Source organism: Chaetomium strumarium (genome assembly GCF_033439665.1).
Source record: "Chaetomium strumarium strain CBS 333.67 chromosome Unknown B0T15scaffold_3, whole genome shotgun sequence".
In the NCBI taxonomy this organism is placed as follows: Eukaryota; Fungi; Ascomycota; class Sordariomycetes; order Sordariales; family Chaetomiaceae; genus Chaetomium; species Chaetomium strumarium.
The window spans coordinates 236,373-255,437 of NW_026944431.1; the positions used below are offsets into that span (position 1 = coordinate 236,373).

At 57.8% G+C, this 19,065-nt stretch overlaps 7 protein-coding genes across 7 annotated transcripts; 3 read left to right on the forward strand and 4 right to left on the reverse strand.

Annotated features, from left to right (window-relative positions):
- Positions 1-203: 203 nt before the first annotated feature.
- Positions 204-2,520, reverse strand: B0T15DRAFT_137918 (Alpha/Beta hydrolase protein). The gene is made up of 4 exons (XM_062861843.1): positions 2,062-2,520; positions 1,754-1,988; positions 1,616-1,688; positions 204-1,540 (listed from the first exon to the last, which is right to left on the reverse strand). The coding sequence occupies exons 1-4, from the start codon at positions 2,317-2,319 to the stop codon at positions 517-519; spliced, it is 1,590 nt and encodes a 529-aa protein (XP_062722117.1). The 5' UTR covers positions 2,320-2,520; the 3' UTR covers positions 204-516.
- Positions 2,521-3,523: 1,003 nt separating this feature from the next.
- Positions 3,524-6,010, forward strand: B0T15DRAFT_483738 (beta-lactamase-like protein; the record flags this gene model as incomplete). The annotated part of the gene is made up of 2 exons (XM_062866185.1): positions 3,524-3,547; positions 4,874-6,010. 2 exons carry the CDS (start codon positions 3,524-3,526, stop codon positions 6,008-6,010), a joined length of 1,161 nt encoding a protein of 386 aa, XP_062722118.1.
- B0T15DRAFT_526996 (PLAC8 family-domain-containing protein) lies at positions 6,009-7,501 on the reverse strand. Its single transcript, XM_062868938.1, has 3 exons — positions 6,697-7,501; positions 6,487-6,601; positions 6,009-6,387 (listed from the first exon to the last, which is right to left on the reverse strand). The coding sequence occupies exons 1-3, from the start codon at positions 7,010-7,012 to the stop codon at positions 6,180-6,182; spliced, it is 639 nt and encodes a 212-aa protein (XP_062722119.1). The 5' UTR covers positions 7,013-7,501; the 3' UTR covers positions 6,009-6,179.
- A 1,413-nt stretch (positions 7,502-8,914) lies between these two features.
- B0T15DRAFT_552074 (P-loop containing nucleoside triphosphate hydrolase protein) lies at positions 8,915-12,359 on the reverse strand. Its single transcript, XM_062870284.1, has 2 exons — positions 11,794-12,359; positions 8,915-11,748 (listed from the first exon to the last, which is right to left on the reverse strand). The coding sequence occupies exons 1-2, from the start codon at positions 12,313-12,315 to the stop codon at positions 9,226-9,228; spliced, it is 3,045 nt and encodes a 1,014-aa protein (XP_062722120.1). The 5' UTR covers positions 12,316-12,359; the 3' UTR covers positions 8,915-9,225.
- Positions 12,360-13,163: 804 nt separating this feature from the next.
- B0T15DRAFT_527000 (uncharacterized protein) lies at positions 13,164-15,464 on the reverse strand. The gene has a single exon (XM_062868939.1). It carries the CDS (start codon positions 15,105-15,107, stop codon positions 13,380-13,382), a length of 1,728 nt encoding a protein of 575 aa, XP_062722121.1. The 5' UTR covers positions 15,108-15,464; the 3' UTR covers positions 13,164-13,379.
- A 9-nt stretch (positions 15,465-15,473) lies between these two features.
- B0T15DRAFT_527001 (uncharacterized protein) lies at positions 15,474-17,156 on the forward strand. The gene is made up of 4 exons (XM_062868940.1): positions 15,474-16,221; positions 16,284-16,351; positions 16,409-16,801; positions 16,865-17,156. Exons 1-4 carry the CDS (start codon positions 15,921-15,923, stop codon positions 16,970-16,972), a joined length of 870 nt encoding a protein of 289 aa, XP_062722122.1. The 5' UTR covers positions 15,474-15,920; the 3' UTR covers positions 16,973-17,156.
- On the forward strand, positions 17,157-18,764 carry B0T15DRAFT_430902 (voltage-dependent anion channel; the record flags this gene model as incomplete). The annotated part of the gene is made up of 2 exons (XM_062865725.1): positions 17,157-18,449; positions 18,513-18,764. Exons 1-2 carry the CDS (start codon positions 17,463-17,465, stop codon positions 18,762-18,764), a joined length of 1,239 nt encoding a protein of 412 aa, XP_062722123.1. The 5' UTR covers positions 17,157-17,462.
- Positions 18,765-19,065: the final 301 nt, after the last annotated feature.

Consider the following 19,065-nt stretch of genomic DNA (forward strand, 5'->3'; position numbering starts at 1 on the left):
GTCCAATCTCTCCAACTCCAACACGCTCGTCGTGACGGCAGTGAGCCGACGGCCGAGTAAATATGGTTCGCGTTGGCTATCGTTTACAGCGCCGTGGGGGCCGGGGATGAGCTGCTTGATATTTCAACAGCAACCCTGTAGGATGTGATGGGGCAACGATAAGGGCTCGCCAACTCAGCTGCATGAAGAAAGCCAGACTGGTGAGCTATCCCTTTCTCAGCTCGCCCCGTGTGTCGCGGGCACCGTTCGACTATACAGTATCAGAGCAGTTCGCTTTCCACGTGTCTTCCGGCTTTTGACCCTGTCGGTTCACAGGAAGCAAGGGGGATATCACTTCTAGCTTCATCCGACTCTGTAGATGAGGTGGTAGTACATATAGTACGCTATATATACTCCAACCCTAACCTGTCTACTCTCCTCTCCTTTCTATACAATACCCCTCCTCTCTCCCACCCCCCACTCCAACCACCACGCTGCATCCCCTGCTTCAGCCACCAACACACAGTCACACACTGCTCAACACCCAACATCATACTCCTCCGCCCTCGCCAAGCTAACCGTCCGATTCCTCCACCCAATCCTCGCCAACGTCTCCCCCCTTCCTCCTCCTCCTCCTCCTTGACCCTCATACCTAGGCCAACCCATCCTCTCCAACCCCCTTTTAGGATCCTTCGCAAAACCCGCCCAAGCCTTCCGCATCCACCTCCCCACCTCTTCCTCCTCCCTCGTATTCCGCACAAGACTCTCATCGACATTCCCAAACAACAGCGCCGTCTCGCTGTCATGGTACGCCCCCGTCGGTCCGGGCCGCGTGCCCAGCTCCGTGTTGGGGAACACCCCGAACCAGCGGTACCGCCACGTGGGCTGCCGCTCATCCACGGCTGAGCGGCGGGCGCGCCGCGCCGCGGGACACGTGAATTCCTGCGCCGTCTGGTTGGTCCAGAAGGAGTCCGAGTCCGGGCCGGGGACAAATACCCGGAAGAGGGCGGCCTCGGTGTCGGTGGAGCCGATGACCATGGGGACCGGGGCGACGGGTCTGGTGGCCGGGGAGGAGAAGACTAGGACGTTGTCGATTGTCGGGGAGTAGGGCATGCGGATGGGCGAGGAGACTACGTTGACGAGGGTCGACACGATGGCTGCTGCCGGGACGGATTGCATGCACGCAGCGAGCTGGAGCTGGGCGGGCGACGGGGTGGTGGAGGCGGAGGCGGAGGCGGAGGCGTTATCGCCGCAGCCGACGTTGCGAGTGGTGTTGTACCAGAGGAGGGCGGCGTCGGCGGCCGAGCGGGGCGCGATGCCCTCGCGCGTGCCCGACATGGCGATCAGTCCGGCCACGATCGGGTCGGATGCCCAGGCGAACGAGTAGTGGTCGACCGAGGCGGCGCCGGCGGACTCGCCGAAGAGGGTGATGCGCTGCGGGTCGCCGCCGAAGGAGGCGATGTTGTCGCGCACCCACTCGACGGCTAGGCGCTGGTCGAGGAGGCCGAGGTTTTGAGGGCTGTGCGGGTTGCCGGGGAAGCCGAAGATTGAGACGCGGTAGCTGGTTGGAAAGGGTGTTAGACAGAACTGTGAGTGAGGTGGAGCGGGGCGGGGGAGAGGGGAGGAGGTGGCTGACTTGATCGTGACCATCACCACGTCTTCTTGGTCCGCGAAGAACTGCCCGTTGTACGCGGGGATCGCAGAGCTTCCTGCAATACGAAGCAGCAAGTCAGACGTCGGTGGTAGCGAGATATAGCGCAGGACCTTTCCTTACCCCCAACAAAGGTTCCGCCATGCACAAAGATCATAACGGCCTTGCGCTTGTCTCCCGTCTGCGGCTTTGTCCAGACATTAAGAGTAAGACAGTCCTCGCTGACCGGGATCTCGGGGTTCATGATGGTCTTCAGGATCGCGAGGCCCACGTCCGTGATGCCGTACTTCTCCGCCAGCCCCGATGCCTCGTAATTCCCATCCCAGGCGGTGACATTGGACGGAATACATGCGGCGCCCTAGGCTAGTTTAGTAAAAAGGATGTTTGTGTGGTCACTGGCAAAAACGGAGGCGGGCCCAACAATAACATACGAAGTGCTTGCCGTCGATCTTCTTGGTCCCGTTGTACCGCACCGGAGGCTGGAACCGGAGGCTCCCGACAGGCGGCTGGGCATAGGGGATCCCAAGATACTCGGACACGCCCTTTGCCACGGACGCGGCGTGTCCCTCGACGGGGCCGCTCGTCGTCTGCACCGTCTGTCCTACCGTCCACCGCGGCGGACGGCATGCGGAGGGCGCTGCAAAGGGGATGGCCGCGAGGGCGAAGGTCACAATGGGGAACTGCTTCATTCCGGCTTGTCGATGGCTCGGAATTCGAGGAGAGTGAAGTTCGTGATGTTGCGGATGACTTGGGAATGAACAGCTGGGTAGTCCGCGACATTTATATTCCTCTTTCCCTCATCCAGTCTGGACTGCTCATGTCGCCTTCATCTCCCCTTTTGCCGTGGGCCGATCCTGCGCCTCTGTCAGTGCCATCTCGCTGACAAACACCGTCGGATTTGAATCCGAGGTTGCGTGGGCGTGTAAGCGTCTAAGTGGAGCACTACTGGTCTACTAGTACCTGAGGTGTAGTCATTGGGGACTGGGGTCACCCAACTAGAACCAGTCCAGTCAGCTGCCATCTCAGTGTGCACTCAAACGATCTCCCCGCCTCCAAAGTGGATTTCATCTGAACCTTGATAGCAGATACTTAGCTCCAGGTTAGCATGCTAGTTGCCATGCAAAACGCGCGAACGTACGTCATGCTGTCTCTTGGCGATGAGGCTGGGGCTGAGCTGCCTGAGCTCACAAGTCTTGTCGCCCGTAAGCACGGCATTACATCTTTTCCGAGCCTTGCAGTGCTCAATCGGTCAACCTCCTATCGCAATTTCTATCAGTCCTTCAAGTGGTGTTCGCATCACACATACCTCCTTCTCGCCTCCCACCTCCCTTATTTCAATTTGTAGGCCTTCTCCCTTGTGCTGTACTATCGTCGAGGTTGCACCAAGTGTCATTCTTTTTGAAATCTTGGACGGCTGGCTGGAGCGACGGAGCCAACATCAGACGTAAGACAGGACGAGAGCTTGGCGGGTCTTGACGCCACCGGAAAGGCGATGAGGTGCGAAGCGCACCAGGGCATCGCACAGAGAGAACACGCCACGGGCAGCGGGGTCATCCGCCCCGACGGCCCGACCTCAACGTCTTCAGGATCTACTATGCCGCCGCCGGCATCGGCTGAAGGATTGGTCGTGGCAGTGACACCCGAATAGATTTGAAGGGAGGTGGGAGCGTATCTGGGACGACAGGAGCGCTGTGGGTTTGTGTGGGCGCTCGACTGTGCCAACGGACTTGGAAACGCGCTCTGGGCGGCTTGTTGGTTGTTGCTAGTTCGCCCTTTTCGAGCAGCGCACATGCTGTCGACCGCTGTAACGTACGAAGCGATCTGCTTTGCACTCGGCAGCGCCCTGCGATTCGTTATCACCGGCGCAGAGGCTTTTCCCAAACCGAGCCCGAGATGTCGAGCGGCGTTTCCGCGCCGGTGAGTCCCCCCTTGCCCCCTGCCCGCCGCCGCCGCCGCCGATGAGGAGGACGTGTGCGCTGCTGTCACCGGCGCGATGCTGGCGCCCAGCTCTACGCAGCAGCAGACCTCAAGGCTAATCCAGGCCGCCATTCCACGTGGCACAGCGTCGTAGGCTCGACACGGCCAGCGCTGCCCGTGGCCACATGTGCGAACCGAAATCGAGGGACAAACCACAAGCCCGGGGGCCCGCAGCGCTACCTAGCACTTGGGGCAAAGACCTCTCCGCTTGAAGGACCGGGCGAAGTGGACGTCCTTGTACCCTTCACAGCCGCTTTTTGAGCGGGGGCAAGGCGGCTGGGGGTCGTATCCCGTGACGACATGCTTCGGGGTTGCGGTGCAGCTGGCATAGACTTCCGTGTAGACAAACCGCCGGCACATGGGCAAAAAGGGTAGTGATAACGGCGGAGGACTGTGTCTGATGCGTGTTCTGTCGGTCGCTTATTATTACCGATCTGATGAAATGACTTGCTTGAGAGTGAATGGAAGGAGTGTCAGTAGCCCTCCCAGTCCCTGAGCGCCGGGAGCAGCTCTTCTTCTATAATGAATCATGTCTGGCTGAAGCTGGCGAAGCTCATGGCTGGTCTGGCAGCAACAGATATGGACTCCCGGCTACCTGAGGTAGGCTGCTCGTCCTCCGCAAGGGAGTACGCTGGGGAGAGTCGGCTTCTCGTCGACCTCCTTGGGCGCAGCGCCCACGACGCCCAAAGCTTGTAAGCCAAGATGATCCTCGCAATCCACAAATTCGTCAGTCGATTCTTACAGACTTGCAGGGTTCTTGGGCATTGTTGGAGGAGCCCTTGAGGTGCTTGGGTTAGCTCTTCCGTTTCATGGAGATCAATATTAGTCGAGAGAGCAACTATTCAGTTTCAGCGTCACATTATTGAACCAAGGGACAATTTCAGTCACTACTAAAGAAGTATTGTATATTAGGTCATCGTCGATGAAAGAGTGTGGTTTCCTGTGGGTCTCCTGACTGCAATGCCGACTCGTTCGATACCGATGACGACATGAGCCCTCGATCTTGTCACCTCACAGCCAGAGCAGCCAGTCAGAATCACCCCAGACAGCACAAAACTAGAAACGACCGACTGCAGCCACCGCACGGCATGGAGTATTTCATGTCCCAAGAAGAGCACGAGCGTCGACTCCAGCACATCCGGGACAACGAGCTGCATCAACAAATCAATCAATCCCATCCACCTTCGCAACAACAACAACAAGAACGAGAACAAGAACAACAACAACAGCAGCACCACCATGTCGACCGCCAACACGCAACAGCAGAAACCCATCCGCGAGACCACCCACCCGCCGCTGATCGTCAACACCAGCAAGCGCATCCCCCTCCTGCAAGCATCGACCCACCACCCGGACCCCGAACCGACTCTCCCAATCAAGCAAACCAGAATCAATACCGCCCGCACCAACCCAATCTCCATCCCTGATTCCTCCTCCTCCTCCTCCTCCCCCCGCGGTGGCTCAGGCTCGATCTATTTCATCGGCAACGCCACCACCATAATCCAGTACCCGCCCTTCCGCCTGCTCACCGACCCCAACTTCCTGCACGCCGGCGACCACGTGCACCTGGGCCCCGGCGTGACCGCACAGCGGCTGACCGACCCTGCCGTGCCCGACCTCGGCGCCCTGCCGCCCATCGACGTCGTGCTGCTGTCGCACTACCACGAGGACCACTTCGATCGGGAGGTGGAAGCCCAGTTGGCGCGGGACGTGCCCATCGTTACGACGCAGCATGCGAGGAAGTGTCTGACGCGGGAGGGGAAGGGGTTTCGGGCCGTTCGGGCGCTGGGGGAGTTTGAGGGGTTGGTTGTTAGGGATGAAGTGCAACATGCGAAGGGGAAGGCGGAGGGGGAGGGGAAGAAGGAGCCGGCGGTTAGGGTCACTGGCATGCCGGGGAAGCATGTCCCGCCCGGTCTGCTGGCCAGGGCGAATGAGCTGCTCGGCGCGGTGCCGCCTACGAATGGGTGGTTGGTGGAGCTGGGTACTATTACTAGTGGTAGTACTTCCGGGACGACGGAGGAGGGGGAAGGGGAGGAAGGGTTTGAGACCGGGTACAGGATCTACATATCGGGCGACACGCTGTTTGTGGACGAGCTGAAGGAGATTCCGGCGCGGCTGCAGGGCGACAAGATCGACCTAATGCTGGCCCATCTGGGGGGGACCACCATCCCGGGACCCTACCTGCCGCTGCTCATGGTCACCATGGATGCCAAGCAGGGGGTGCAGCTGATGAGACTGGTCGACCCGGACGTGACGGTGCCGGTCCACTTTGACGACTACGACGTGTTCTGCTCGCCGCTGGACGACTTCAAGAAGGAGGTTGAGGCGGCTGGCTTGGCGGACCGGGTTGTGTATCTGGACCGCGGGGATGAGTATCGGTTTGCGGTGAGGGAGGCCACGTGATGGAGATGTCCTTGACCTTTTTCTATCCTGTCTTCAACACTACTACAGAAATTGAAACGGCCATTTCCCTTATGCCTTTTCTCTAGTAGTTCCCTCGTCAGCGACCTGCGCTCTTCAGGGGTGCGTTCCGGACCAGCCTTCCCACCAAAGAAACCATCCCGGCCCCTACTCAGTGCCCCGGGGCGCGCATGGGAGCCTGCGCCTGGTAGCCCATCTTGGACGGGCCGGCAGCGTCGCGGCGCATCTCCACCTCCTTGTACTGCTGGATGACGGAGCAGCACGGGCAGCACAGGTTTGTCATGATGTCGCCGCAGAGGCCGCCCCCGCCCTCGATGCGGTACTTGTCGCGGATCTTGCCCCGCTGGATGAGCCCGACACTGGGAGGGGGGTTGGGAAAAGGCACCATCAACTGCTTGTCCTAGTTGATTTTCCAAAAGAGAAAAGAGCAAGGCACATTTGCACACGATAAAACTTACATGAACCCCCAGCCACCGCACATGTTGAGTACGCACCAGCCGCACCCGACGCAGCCGCATCCGTCGGGGTCTTGCTTGTGCGGGTCCTCCAGCAGCTCGTGCGTCTTGTTGACCACTGAATGAAGCGGGCATGTCAGTGAGCTCACCACCGGGCCCCGCGCTGAGGTACCTTAAGGTAAGGTAGTGAGAATGTGCGATGAGACGACTCACGGATGCAAGGGCAGAAGCAGCCCGCCAGGCAGTGGCCGCCATCGCAGAAGCTGCAGAGGCCGTCCTGCCACTCGTGCTCCTTAATGTGGGAGTAGGACATCCTGGTTGTTGAGTATGTTGTGACGGAAAGAGAGCGTAAACAGTAAAAGTGACGGGAAATGGAAATTAGAGTGCCCTCGTTCAAAACAAAAACGCTGACAGAACAATAAGGGAATAGAAGATGACGGAGGATCCGAGTGAAGCGGGTCGTCCGAGCCAGTCTCGGAACTACTGAGTGCGAGATACTTATGCTTCGGGTCCTTGTGTAACCTGACATGAAAATGCCTGTCGTCTCGGGCGACTTTTGGGGCTGGGAACTGCGCGACCTGTTCAGCACGGCAGCAAGGACGTGTGGTCCGGTCGCCCTGCGCCAACTTCAGATCGGGTTCCCAACCGAAGGGCTGCAAGTGGTCGTTGGGGGCGGAGAGACCTGACATTTCCCTTTTCCTTTCCGTCTGCGGCATTTCGAAAGTTAAGACGAATCTTGACGAGGAGAGAAAATAAGGCTAATTGATATTGGAGCACTTTTCACTTGCTCTCCTCGTCAACGCCAATGCATTGAGCGTTCGTCTGCCATGTGACATCCCATCCCACCTTTCATTCCAGGAGAATGAGGAGTAGTTGCAGTCTGCTTGGCCTTTGGGACCAACACATGCAGCCCTAACATATAAGCTATGCAGGGGCGGGCCGCTGCAGGCCATCCGTTGCAGTCGAGATATTGATTGTATGGGCCACTGTTCTGGCCCGAAACTGCTGCGGAGATGAATCGCCCAAGCTTGGGATACAGGGGCGGGTCGAGTATTGTACATCAGTACGGATCCGTACACGGTAGCCGTCGGCTTGGACCCGGGCTGATGTAACCCCGCGGGGCAAGGTCGGACCATAGGGCTGAGTGCTGAGATGAGACCGACCGACTTCGGGTTCTTGTTTGTGCTTGCCATAAATAGCCCGCGACTAATAACAGGCCCAAGATGGACCAAATCAATGCCCGCGCCGTACCACTGCAGTATAACGCACTTCTAGGCTGTCAGGCCCACGGGGCTGCACAGAGGGAGCAGGTTACTGGGCAAGTCCCTTGCAGTAAAGCTTCATGGACATTAGGTAATTCATCCCGTTATTAGATGAACAGATGTTTGATTGCGTAGAGGTATGGTGCCCTTTTTAACCAGAACGAACATACACAGCAAAGGTGAAACCCCTCCTCCAGTCTGTCTGCATCCAAAACCTCAATGAAGCTCTTTCCAAAACTAGAGGATTATCGCGGATAGCGGTCAACCTTGGCCCCCTGTTGTGTTGGCTGCTATCTCCCCAAGTTGGACCTGGAGCGCTGCTGCTCTCTCCAACGTGGGAGCTGGACGGGTTCTTAGTACATCTCGTTGAAGACGCCCCCACCATCTCGGCGCGCGCCAGCATCCTGTATTAGGGGGGTTAGGTCCTTACTTGGCTGGTTGGGGACGACGGACTGGGATACCGTCCAGGGAATCACCCTCGTCCTCTCAGCACAATACCAATGATTTATGCTTTGGGGAGCGCGCGGGTGATGGCGGCGAGTCTCTCCATATAGGGAACCTTCCGTTTCCTTTAGGACCGTATAGCGGGGCAACTCCGGCAGCCCACTGTCCTCCTTCCAGATCCCACCCACTAGGCGTAGGATGGCTGAAGCAGTCGAGTTCAGACTGAGACTCCAGACTGCTAGTGGTACTGTTTTTGGCGTAAGGACTTGAAGTTTGCCCGTCCCAGCGCGGCCCCTTTTCTGCCCCCTTGTCTTCTCGGACATGCCCTGTAGCTGTCTCGGAACGTCGTGGCCGGAGGCGTTCGTGTCGACTGTGGACCGGCTGAAGTCGCGGCTCGTGGCGGAGCTGCTACCCGGCTCCCGGTTCCCATCGCTGAAATCAAGAGCACCTAAAGACAACAAGCCATATAGGCAGATACTGGAAGTACCGGTACAGCAGGAACAGGGGGCAGAAGACCAAGAACCAGGCTCTCCTTGTAGGGATATAAGGAACCAAGGTTTCAGGGGTCTCAAGCCTCCTCAAGCAAACCAATACAACCTGCGTGCCCCCCCCAAGTTCAACACCCATGGTTAGTAACCAGCGTTCAGGCTTTCAACAGTTACACCCGCTCTCATACTCAGTGACGGAAGGACGCAAGACTGAGGCCACCGGATCGGATGGATGTAGGGAGGATTAGGTACGTCATTGGAAACACAATCTCACTAAACTGCCAGAAATGTATGAACATGCCAGTCGTCAATGGTCTAGAGGGTACCCTGAACCTCGTTCCAGTTACATGGAAGGAGAAATATCCGCGGCTCAAATGCCATCAACAGGAACCCTAGAAAGACGCTCGTGCTCCCTTCCCACCAGCACCCATTACCGTAAAACAGAAACACCAGCCTGACCCGCCCTCAAATCCATATTATCACATGAAATCCTTTTCCCAATGCACCCCCAACTCCTAACAAACATTGACCATGATCCTCCAATCCTCCTATGCAATAGCCGTGGCTCGAGAACCCCGGGAACGCGTCCACGGGTGCTCAGAAACGGCCTTCTCCCAAGGGAATGTGGTGGTAACCGCGACCGAGTCTTCAACAAGTTCGACTTTTTCAAGCGCTCCTTCAACCTCTTCATTCATCGCTTTCTCATTCTTCGCTTCCTCGTTCTTCGCTTCCTCGTTCTTCGCTTCCTCGTTCTTCGCTTCCTCGTTCTTCGCTTCCTCATTCTTCACTTGTTCATCCTTTCCCACGTCCCGAGTATGGACTTCGCGGATGACCAGCTTCCTCTCCATATCGCGGCCGAGTTCCGAGACCAAGGATTCGGGTCCCGCTTCATTTCCGGCGGGTGATGTCGGCTCATAGTTGACCGCAACGGTAGGTGCAATCGTAGTCTCTGGAGCGCATGATCCCGGCTTCCCAGTACCGCTGGTTGTGGAGGTGGTGCTGGAGTGGATGGACGTGGCAAGGTCTTTGTTGGGAGACGTGACTGGTTGGGCGTGTGACATCGGTCGGTCCGACATGCTGACCGCAGACGTCACCATGGACGTCGCGGTAGCGGGGGACGTCGCCGTAGACTCGGCGGGCGACTTTGGTTGGCGGCCGAGGACCGTGGCGGTGGTCCACTCCTTCTCCACATACACAACTTGTTGTTTCTCTACGCACAAGTCGTATATGCGTCTTAGGTTTGTGGTGCGACGGAAATCTGGCGCTTGCACCATCTTGGGGTGCATCAGTACCACCTCTCCCTGGCGTGCCCGGGTCAGGGCGACGCAAAGCCGATTCGCATTGTCCACGAATCGGGTGGGTACCTCCTTTACCAGGTCCACGAAAACGAAGTCCGCTTCGTGGCCTTGCACGACATCCACTGTCCGTGTCTCGACACGGGACTGGGCCCAATGCGGGAGCTTTTTGATTGCGTTTTTGTACTCCCGATAGGCCTTCCTGTAGGGCGAAATGATCAATACCGTCCCTGGCTCATCCCGGTCCGCCTGCTTGAACTCCTTGTCATTGAGTAGCTCGCCGACCCGAGCCATCACCCAGGCGGCGTGCGTGGGATTCCACGCCGACGTGCCGTCTCGGCCTTCTGGACCGCAGTCTTTGACATGAACCAACAGACGCGGTACAGTGCAACAGCTCCAATAATCCATATATCTCTCCAGGAATTTCCGGACATAGAGGAGCGAGGCTGGTGTCCGTGTGCCATGGGCGCTCTTCATCTTGCCATCATACCAGAGTTGGGAGGCCAGCTGTTCCAAACCGCCAAACGCACGGTGGTTGATGAACAACTCGTGCTGGATGGCGCAAAACGGGTCTTCCTTGTTGGCCGCGGCAGCTCTCTCCATCATGGAGATTTGCATCTGGCCCCGGTAGACGTTCCTGCAGCCCGGGCTTTCGGACCCAACGTACGGCATGGTCTGCCGGTAGTCGCCACAGAAAACCCAGGCAATCGGATTGAAGTTTGCAATCGCGATCAGATTGCTGAGCTCCCGGGCATGCGGCGATTCGTCGAAGAACACTAAATCCGGCTTAAAGAGCCCGCGGAAGTGGTTGCTCGCCGCGACAGGCGTGGTCGCGATGAAGTCGGCCGCGGCAAGGGTGTCGCGGTAAAGGTTATAGACGCAGCGGCGGAAGCGCAACGGGATCACCTCGTTTTCCTCCCAAAGCTCCCCCTTAAGGAACTTAGTGAGCTCCTCGTACTGCGTCTCCTTACGAGAATCGTAATATTGCCACGCTGCCTCATCTAGACTTGGGGCGTTGCATGAGCTCCTTGTGTTGCCTGAACCGTGACCCAGCAACATCAGGTTCGCCGTTCGGAGAAACTGATTTGTGAAGTCTACCGTGATCGGATCACCAGAAGCCGCATCTTCCGCGGCATTCAGGCGGTTGCTCAGGGCCACCTCGGCGCCCCAGCCCTTCATGCGGATGACCGATTTGGTCATACCGAGTTCCTCATAAAGGCGAACGGCGCGGTTCGCCACATCATCGACCGGGCTGTTCATGTCTACGATGTACAGGACCTTTGCGCACCGCTTCTCTAGGCGATGACCCACCCGGACGGGGGTCGGGAGCGGTCGGGATTGCGCCATGGCAATCGTGAAGAGATTAAAGTGAGTTTTGCCCGCCCCAGGACAGCCAGGCAGGATGCAAATCCCACATCGGAGATTCCGAAACCCAATGTAGGCTAGCCTTTGAGCAAAGTTCAAGCTCTCGTAGCTTTTAGCTAGCCGTGAACCGGGCCACAAAGGCTCCCGCATCGCAGTAGCCATGTGTGGAATTCGTTCGTGGAGGTTAACGACGAACCTCGGGTTGCGGAAGAGTACAAAGTACTCGAACGCTTGAAGTTGTCGCTCTGTCGCCCCAACATGTCTGCCGTATAGCTGGTTAATGGCCGCGAGCTCCGCATTTTTTGTCACGTCCGAGGCAGTCAACAGGAAGTTGACCCGGACGGCGTTATCGTCTCCCAACAGAAGATCCGTTGCTAAGGGCGGAAGAGTCGATTCTTCAGATTTGCCGTGCTCCACCGAGAAGACCGAGTTTGTCACGAGGGGCTTGACGCCCACGTGCGCTTCGGCGACGTGGATAGTGACTTGAAAAAAAGCAAGTTTTTCAAGGCTGCGGGCTGTGATGGCGGTGTTCCCCAGCGATGCGGTACTGCCGCTGGCCAGCAACATCGGGCTCTCGACTCTTCGTGCGTCAAAGAACCGGGTAACGGACTCGTCGTTGAAGACAATCCTCAATTTGGCGGGTTCGCCTTGCTGGGCGATCTTGCGCTCGTCTTTACCGGGATCGACGATGACCAAGTATTCAGACCGCTTGGCCGTCTGGCGGGCCTTCAAGAGCACCCAAGCCTTGAACTTGAGCTGTTCTTTGTTGATCGCGTCGACTCGCTTTTGCTCTGCTGCAAACTCGGCCTCGGTGCCCTCTTTGTGGCGGCGCACGAATTCCTCGATTGAGGGGAAGATCTTGAGCGGTGGTACTGGACGAAGGTTTGTTGAGGCGTTCGTCTGCCATGCAATTGTGGATGGGACCGTAGGCTGCAAGGCTGCGATGGAGCTGTTGGAGAGGCGAGACATTGTCGACATATTGTACTGGACGTGGTAAGACACAAGTTGATTCCACGACACGTTTGTCGGACAAGCGACTTGGGCTCCTGTACTTGTTAGTCGATGGACGAAGCGTGGCGCCAATCAAGAGCAACAGGAGTGTTGTAAACGAATATCTCCCGGGCAAAAGGGTCAGGATGGACGTGAGGGCGCGCAAATGAACCGCGGCGACGTCATCCGACTGACTGACCGACAGGGTGCCGATGGGAAAGCTGACGGTGCGAGGATGGGACGGGAAAATCGGAAGGATGTCATGGGAAGGTCTTCGCATACCTCAAGGATGATTTCTTAGATGATGATCGAAGATACCAAGAAGGCGGAGGTCGGCAAGGTACCTTAGGGAAGTTCTTCGCGTAAGTTAAGGTAATTGGGTAAGCTCGAGTTGGCGAGGCAAGAACGACTAACTTGGAGCACGTGCTGAATGTGAACGTGAACTCGGGTTGAAAGAAGAAAGAAAGAAATTAAGAGTCGGGCAGGCCGGTCCAGTCTTTTATTATTCCTCAAGCGCGCACCAGCATGGAGCTGGACGCGTAGCACGTTTTTTTGCTATCCCAGGGAGATGCCAACACCAACACGCACTGTCACAGACGTCACCAAGCCCGTTCTAGTTGATAGCAGTCGTCAGCACTCTCAGCACAAGCTCCACATGGCAACCACAACAGACGCAATCATCAATGGCAGGCTAACGATAGCCTAGTGGAAAAAGGGCGTACACGGTGCGGCTGCATCACAGGACCGTAAGGTACCTCAGTAGAGTACTAGTACCTAGAGAAAAAGGGGGAATAGAGGACGATAGACGGGCCTGAGGCTCCCACGCGTCATAACAATTCCTGGAGGAGTGACCCCCAAGGTTGGAGGCTTCTATCCACGGGGGCCAGCCCATTACGGGGCTAGGTGTCAAATGATTCGCTTTACTGCCATTTATCAAGCCATTCGTCTCGCTCATCCGAACATCGCAATCACCGTGATATTCGCGAATCGTATGTTAAGCTCATACACTACCACTAGTACCCACAGGCTACGTCCCCATTTATCACTTGCACCTAACGCGCCACGCCCGGCTGCTCCGACTTCCCAACGCGTTCCCTCTCGCTCACATGGCGATGATGCGTATGACTGCCACGCTCATGCTGACCCCTGTTCTTGCGACGGCTTCTGCGCAGAAACGCGGCGAGATACGCGCCAAGCACGTTCAAGCAAACCAACACCAACGAGTACAAGCCGATAAGCAAGGCCAGGATCTCGGCCGTCTCATGGACCGGCGGCCGAGCAAAGTCCAGGGGAACGTTGTTATTCACGCCCTGCTTTGACACTGTCAACTCGGAACACGCAATCGTGACGATGAGCAGCACAGCCAGCAGAACCGCCCAGGGGATATTCCACAGGCTGAACCGGGCCGGCACTGTCGTCCTGCTCTGATAGCGATGCCGGATGGACCGCGACTCGCTGTGGTGCAGACACGCGAGGATTTCCTGCGTGTGGCGTCCGCGAGCTTTGCGGGAGTATCCTGGCGAGTCATGGAGGAGGTCGCGGGCGTCATGGTCGCTGTGGCCCGCCTCGACCGACTTTTTCCGTCTCCTCTGGCTTCCGGGACCCAAACCAACGGCGCCGGGACCGAAGATGCTGACGGTGATGATGAACAGGCCCACTGCCGTGGTGAACACAGCCACGAGGGCCACGCCCACGGTCCATACCCGCAAGAAGGTGACGAAACCCCGGTCGGCGAAAGGTTTCTTCGGGGCGAAGACGAAATACACAGTAGGCACGTTGTCGCAGGCACCGCCGGCCTTGTTCCCGTGGTGCAGGAGCGGCCAGTTGAGGGCTGCTGTGCCAAACATCCAGGCAGACCAGACCAGCAAGCCGATGGCCGCTGTGAGTTGGTCCTTGTAGCTCGTTGACAACAGGAAGTGACGGAGGGATTGCTTCGGAGCTCGCGCACCCCTTTTTATCCGCAGTTCCTCGGACGCAATGAGCGCCACCTCCTGCTCGGTGGCCCGCGCCTCGGCGACGGATTGCTGGGAGTGGACGAGAGCGGCAACATAGAGGTCGCGGAGCTTGTCGATGTCCGCCCGGGTCGGCGCCGCTGCGATTTCCTCGACAAGCTCGGTGTTGTAGACCGTTGTGACTGCGCCTCCGTCGACGTTGATCTCTTCGCTCTGTCGGCCATCTCGATCATCGATCTGTTGGTGCCAATGCGAGACGAAATGTTGGACCGCGTGGTTCAGAGATACTTGTGTGATTTCACGGTCCCGGTCCGCCTCCTCTGCCGCCGCATGGAGAGCGAATGCTTTCAGGAGATCGGCATACGCGCGAGCCCGCGCCACGTCCAGTTCCGTCACAACAGCCCGTCGGCATCGCTGCAGGCGCTCTTGGTACTCGGCGTCCGGCTTGGAGTGGCTCCTCCCTTCGACAACCAGTGCCTGCCGGAGCAAGACGGTGAAGACGAAGTAGACCGGGTACCAGAGCACGAGCTGGATCAGCACGGCGTAATCGATGATGATCAGGTTGTAGTCCACCACGTTCAGGAACATGGCAATGAACAGAGACAGGGCGAGGACGCCCCATGCGCCGTGCCAGAAGCGGAACTGCTTGTCCACGCCGAACAGCACCGCGACGATGGCGGCGGCGTACAGTAGGTAGAAGCCGACGCGGATGCCGGCGCCGATCAGCATCTGGTCGCCGAAGATGTGGCAGGGCTGGTACGAGGTCACGGCGCTCATCTCGTCGGTGCCGACGAAGCCGGTGCTCGTGGTGCCCACGAAGTACCCCATGGTGGCGGCGGGTATCCTTTGCTGAGTTCTGCGACGTCTGTCGTCGATGGACCAAGTGCTGGCAAGTATTACACTGGATTGGGCGTCTCCAGATTGTAAAGACAGCGAGGGTCCTACACGACTACCCGGACATATACATGGAGACAGGCAGAGAAAAGCGCGAAAACCGGAAGTGCGGGTGGAACATGGGGCGATCGAGTCGAGCGTGCAAGTAAGTGTTCAATGACTCCAATTACCGACATGCATGGGCATACTGCAACCACAGCGCTTCTTCACGGACCCGACGATGTGTCAATGTGTGACATCTGCAGCCCAATGCGACCACTTTCGCCAACGTGCAGTAGCTAAGCTGTAGATCAGGACTCGAGTGGTGAAGCTGCATGGCCCAGCGTCGTGATTGGGCACCGAGACAAGACTTCGCATGACTTTGCTTGATCAGCTGCGCGCCTAACAATCCCCTGCAGCGACCTGCATGCCACGCTGAACAACTCACCGCTCGATGACGCAGGAATCAAGCCTCATCACCACCTCACTGGACTCGTCGACCGTGTTGGTTGGTTCGGGCTCCGGCCGGGGTTGAAATTTTCGGGGCTTGCTTTGCTTCGACAATTCCAGCCCATCAGAGGATGCCACGGACACCACACCAAGCCATGAAGCCGGTGATTTGGGCTCAGGGGCTGCTCCATTCGGCGGGCGAAGACATCTAACTTTATCAAGCTTTCCTTCCTGTCCCTGAGCGCGGTCGCTATTGACTCTTCTTGGCGCAGCTTTTGTTGATCGACTTGCTCCTCCTGAAAACGCGAGTGTCTCAAGATGCGCCAACATCATCGCATTTGCATCGCGATACTTCAGCTGCTGGCCTTGGTGTCAGCGCAAGAGTACCAATTCTTCAGATGGAATGTCCCAGGAGCCAATCTGGCGGCCGACAATGTCTACCGCCGTCAGTCGCCGCCGCCCGGTTACCACCCGGAGTTCGGTTCCTGCGGCAGCGGAAGAACCTGCGAAGATGCCTGCGGGCCGAACTGGATCTCCTGCCAGGCGTCGACGAGCCTCTCGCTCTTCTGCTACAACCAGGTCGATCTGAACCAGACGTGTTGCGAGAATGGATCAGGCCGTAGGTCGAGGCCGACCCCAAGCGGGATGTGAACTGCCTATTGACTCGCTCCCGTCCGACAGGTGCTTGCGACAGTGGGTACTACTGCGCATGGCAAACATTTGGCGGGAGGGTGTGGTGCTGCGAGAATGTATGCTCAGCGATTTCCAGAACGGGAGCGAGCCTCAGCTGATGACTCGTTATTTAGGGGCAAAGTTTAGAGGAATGCGGTGTCCCCGCGGGCGCGTCTACAACGGCAACAAACACGCCCACATCCTCTGGTGATAATAACCCCGACTCGTCGACTTCGACATCTGAGTCTCCAACGTCAGGTCCGTCAAGCGAGTCGACAACCGCTCGGGCGACCCTGTCCGCGACCGATTCACGCTGCCCCGCATCTACTGTAACTTTGTGGGCAACGACAACAATAATGTCGACCTTCAGCCTTGCAGCCACCACGGTGACGGTAACAATACCGGGTCCGGGTTGGGAATGCTCCTCGTCAACTTCTTCATCTCATGGCGGACCATCCGGCAGCGCCTCGGTCTCTGGCACTGTCACCGGGCCGCCATCGTCCTCTTCGACGTCTTACGGACCGCCGGTATGTTGTTTGCCAACTTCGAATATTGCAAAGTCAAGTCAAACTGACCACCTTTCCATGCAGGCTTCCAACGCAACTTCTACGCAAACAGTAGTCACAGCTTCCGCCAGAATGTTGACCGTTAACCCCCTGATCGCTGGCTTGGTCTTGGTTCCGTTGCTCTGGCTTTAAGCAAAGCCTGTTGATGGGACCGAGTTGTTTCACGTGTCCGTGGTGAAAGTTGGATGGCACTTTTCTCTCAAGACCCCTTCTTCTTTTGCAAATACAGTTCGATACCCCGCTTGCGTTTTGTGGTAACGATAGCAGTTTTGAGTTATCTAGAATTCGATAATAAAGATGAGACAGAGTTACGGGAGATATGTGACAAGGATATATTCCACATCTACATGGTCTATGGAGACACGGGCCCAGCAAATCCGAAGTAGGGCCGGGTCGGGAGCGGCGTGAGCTAAGACGTCATTCGCCGTGGCCAAACCGCGCCACGGAGCATCTACACTACCACCTTACCTAAGGAAGATGTTGACGCTGGACTATACCGCGATGATGGCTGGCGACTCTCGACTTTTCCTGTGACCGCCAAGTTGATGCAGCAACTGGCGTTGGCGGTATCAGTCTGAGCAGCAGCCCTTGCGGAGCCCACCACAACACCCCAACATCATACATGGCCTCCTCCGATCTCTCGTCAACCTCGCCGGCTCGCCTTGCCCTGCAGCACTTCACATCACAATGGTTCCTGATACCGCAAGGTACGGGCATCACGGCGGTGATCCTGCACCAACTAGACTACCAGTTCCGCGGCCTCCAGATCGTCTCGTACGTCTTCTGGATCATGACCATCGTGCTGCTGCTGTGCATGGTTCTCGTGTATATCGTGCGCTGCATCCGCTTCCCGCGGCAGCTCGCCGGCGCTCTGCGCCATGACATAGGCGAGCTGGCGTGCCTGACCAGCATCGTCATCTCGTTCACGTCCATCATCCAGATGACGTCCCTGGTGCTGGTGCCGGGGCGGGGAAGCAGCAAGGGCTGGGGTGTGGCCGTGTATGTGCTCTGGTGGATCAACGCCGCGCTGGCGACCGTGGGCGCGATCGGCGTGCCCTTCGTCTTCGTCCGCCTCTATCCCGGCGGCATCCCGCACCTGTCGCCGGCGTCGCAGCTGCCGCTCATCGCCGCCCTGACGGCGGCGGCCGGCGGCGGCACCCTCTGCCAGTCGGCCGGGCTCAGCGCGGCGCTGCAGGTTCCCGTCATCGTCGTGTCCTATCTCCTGGTCGGCATGGGCCTGCCGCTGGCGTTTGCGCTCGACGTGCTGTTCTGGGCGAGGCTGCTGGACAGATCGCTGCCGAATCGCCAGCATGTGTACCAGGACATGATCCTCTGCGGGCCGTGGGGCCAGGGCAGCTTTGCGCTGCAGGGGCTGGGCGCCGCGGTGCTGCGTGGCAGCTTTGCGAGCTATGCGCGCAGCACCTTCATCACGGCCGAGGCTGCGAAGCCGGTCGGCTATGTGAGCATCTTCGCGGGGCTCCTGGCCTGGGGCACCGGCACGTTCTGGTGGATATTTGCGATTGTTAGCATCCTGCATGCTGCGACCGATCATTGGCGGTTCAGAGTGCTGCCGTTTGACTTGTCCACCTGGGCGGTAGTCTTTCCATGGGTGAGTATTCGGAGTGTAAACAGTTACTCCCCTCTGTCGCACCCTGCTCACAAGACCCTGCAGGGAGTGTATACAAATGCGGCGGTGCAGCTGGGTAAGCTCCTCGATTCGGCTGCGTTCAAGGTCTGGTCGACGGCGTTAGCGGTCATGTTGGTCGCCATATGGCTGTTGAATATGGTCTTGACAATCAGGGGAGTGGTGACGGGCTCCCTTTTCGGTTTAGAGCACGGTTGGCGAAGCGGTGCTGCTCATGGTGGGAAACAAGATGCCGAGCGGGGAGAGGCGAGACCGAGAACCGGAAAGGTCAAGCAATGAGTTGGTCGCTGTCCGGCTCTTCCCCATAGTTTCCCTCGTATCGGTAGACAGTCTTTAATTCACTTGCGCCTCTCCACGATAATCGTCGACGACAACCTCGAGACTGAGAGTGCGGTGAGAATTGAATCAACTGCTGCCGGAATGCGTTGCTCATCTCAGCGTAGTGTTCGGCCGGTGCTTCTTGGAACTGTAGTGGTAACAAGACCTGCGCAAAGGTAGCACAGGAGCCTAGATTACCTCAAGGATATCAAAGTTCCGTTTGAACTTGACGTGTGGTGGGCTCGCTGGGTTGCTACAAGAC

Coding starts and splice junctions, on each gene's coding strand:
- B0T15DRAFT_137918 (XM_062861843.1), bottom strand. CDS start 2,319: ATGAAGCAGTTCCCCATTGTGACCTTCGCCCTCGCGGCCATCCCCTTT. Junction 1,989..2,061: donor AGATCGACGGCAAGCACTTC/GTATGTTATTGT, acceptor AAACTAGCCTAG/GGCGCCGCATGTATTCCGTC. Junction 1,541..1,615: donor GTGGTGATGGTCACGATCAA/GTCAGCCACCTC, acceptor CTTTCCAACCAG/CTACCGCGTCTCAATCTTCG.
- B0T15DRAFT_526996 (XM_062868938.1), bottom strand. CDS start 7,012: ATGTCAGGTTACACAAGGACCCGAAGCATAAGTATCTCGCACTCAGTA. Junction 6,602..6,696: donor CTGCTTCTGCCCTTGCATCC/GTGAGTCGTCTC, acceptor CGCTTCATTCAG/TGGTCAACAAGACGCACGAG. Junction 6,388..6,486: donor TGCGGTGGCTGGGGGTTCAT/GTAAGTTTTATC, acceptor CCCCCCTCCCAG/TGTCGGGCTCATCCAGCGGG.
- B0T15DRAFT_552074 (XM_062870284.1), bottom strand. CDS start 12,315: ATGTCGACAATGTCTCGCCTCTCCAACAGCTCCATCGCAGCCTTGCAG. Junction 11,749..11,793: donor TCCACGTCGCCGAAGCGCAC/GTGGGCGTCAAG, acceptor TTCTCGGTGGAG/CACGGCAAATCTGAAGAATC.
- B0T15DRAFT_527000 (XM_062868939.1), bottom strand. CDS start 15,107: ATGGGGTACTTCGTGGGCACCACGAGCACCGGCTTCGTCGGCACCGAC.
- B0T15DRAFT_527001 (XM_062868940.1), top strand. CDS start 15,921: ATGCGCCAACATCATCGCATTTGCATCGCGATACTTCAGCTGCTGGCC. Junction 16,352..16,408: donor GGGTGTGGTGCTGCGAGAAT/GTATGCTCAGCG, acceptor CTCGTTATTTAG/GGGCAAAGTTTAGAGGAATG. Junction 16,802..16,864: donor CGACGTCTTACGGACCGCCG/GTATGTTGTTTG, acceptor CTTTCCATGCAG/GCTTCCAACGCAACTTCTAC.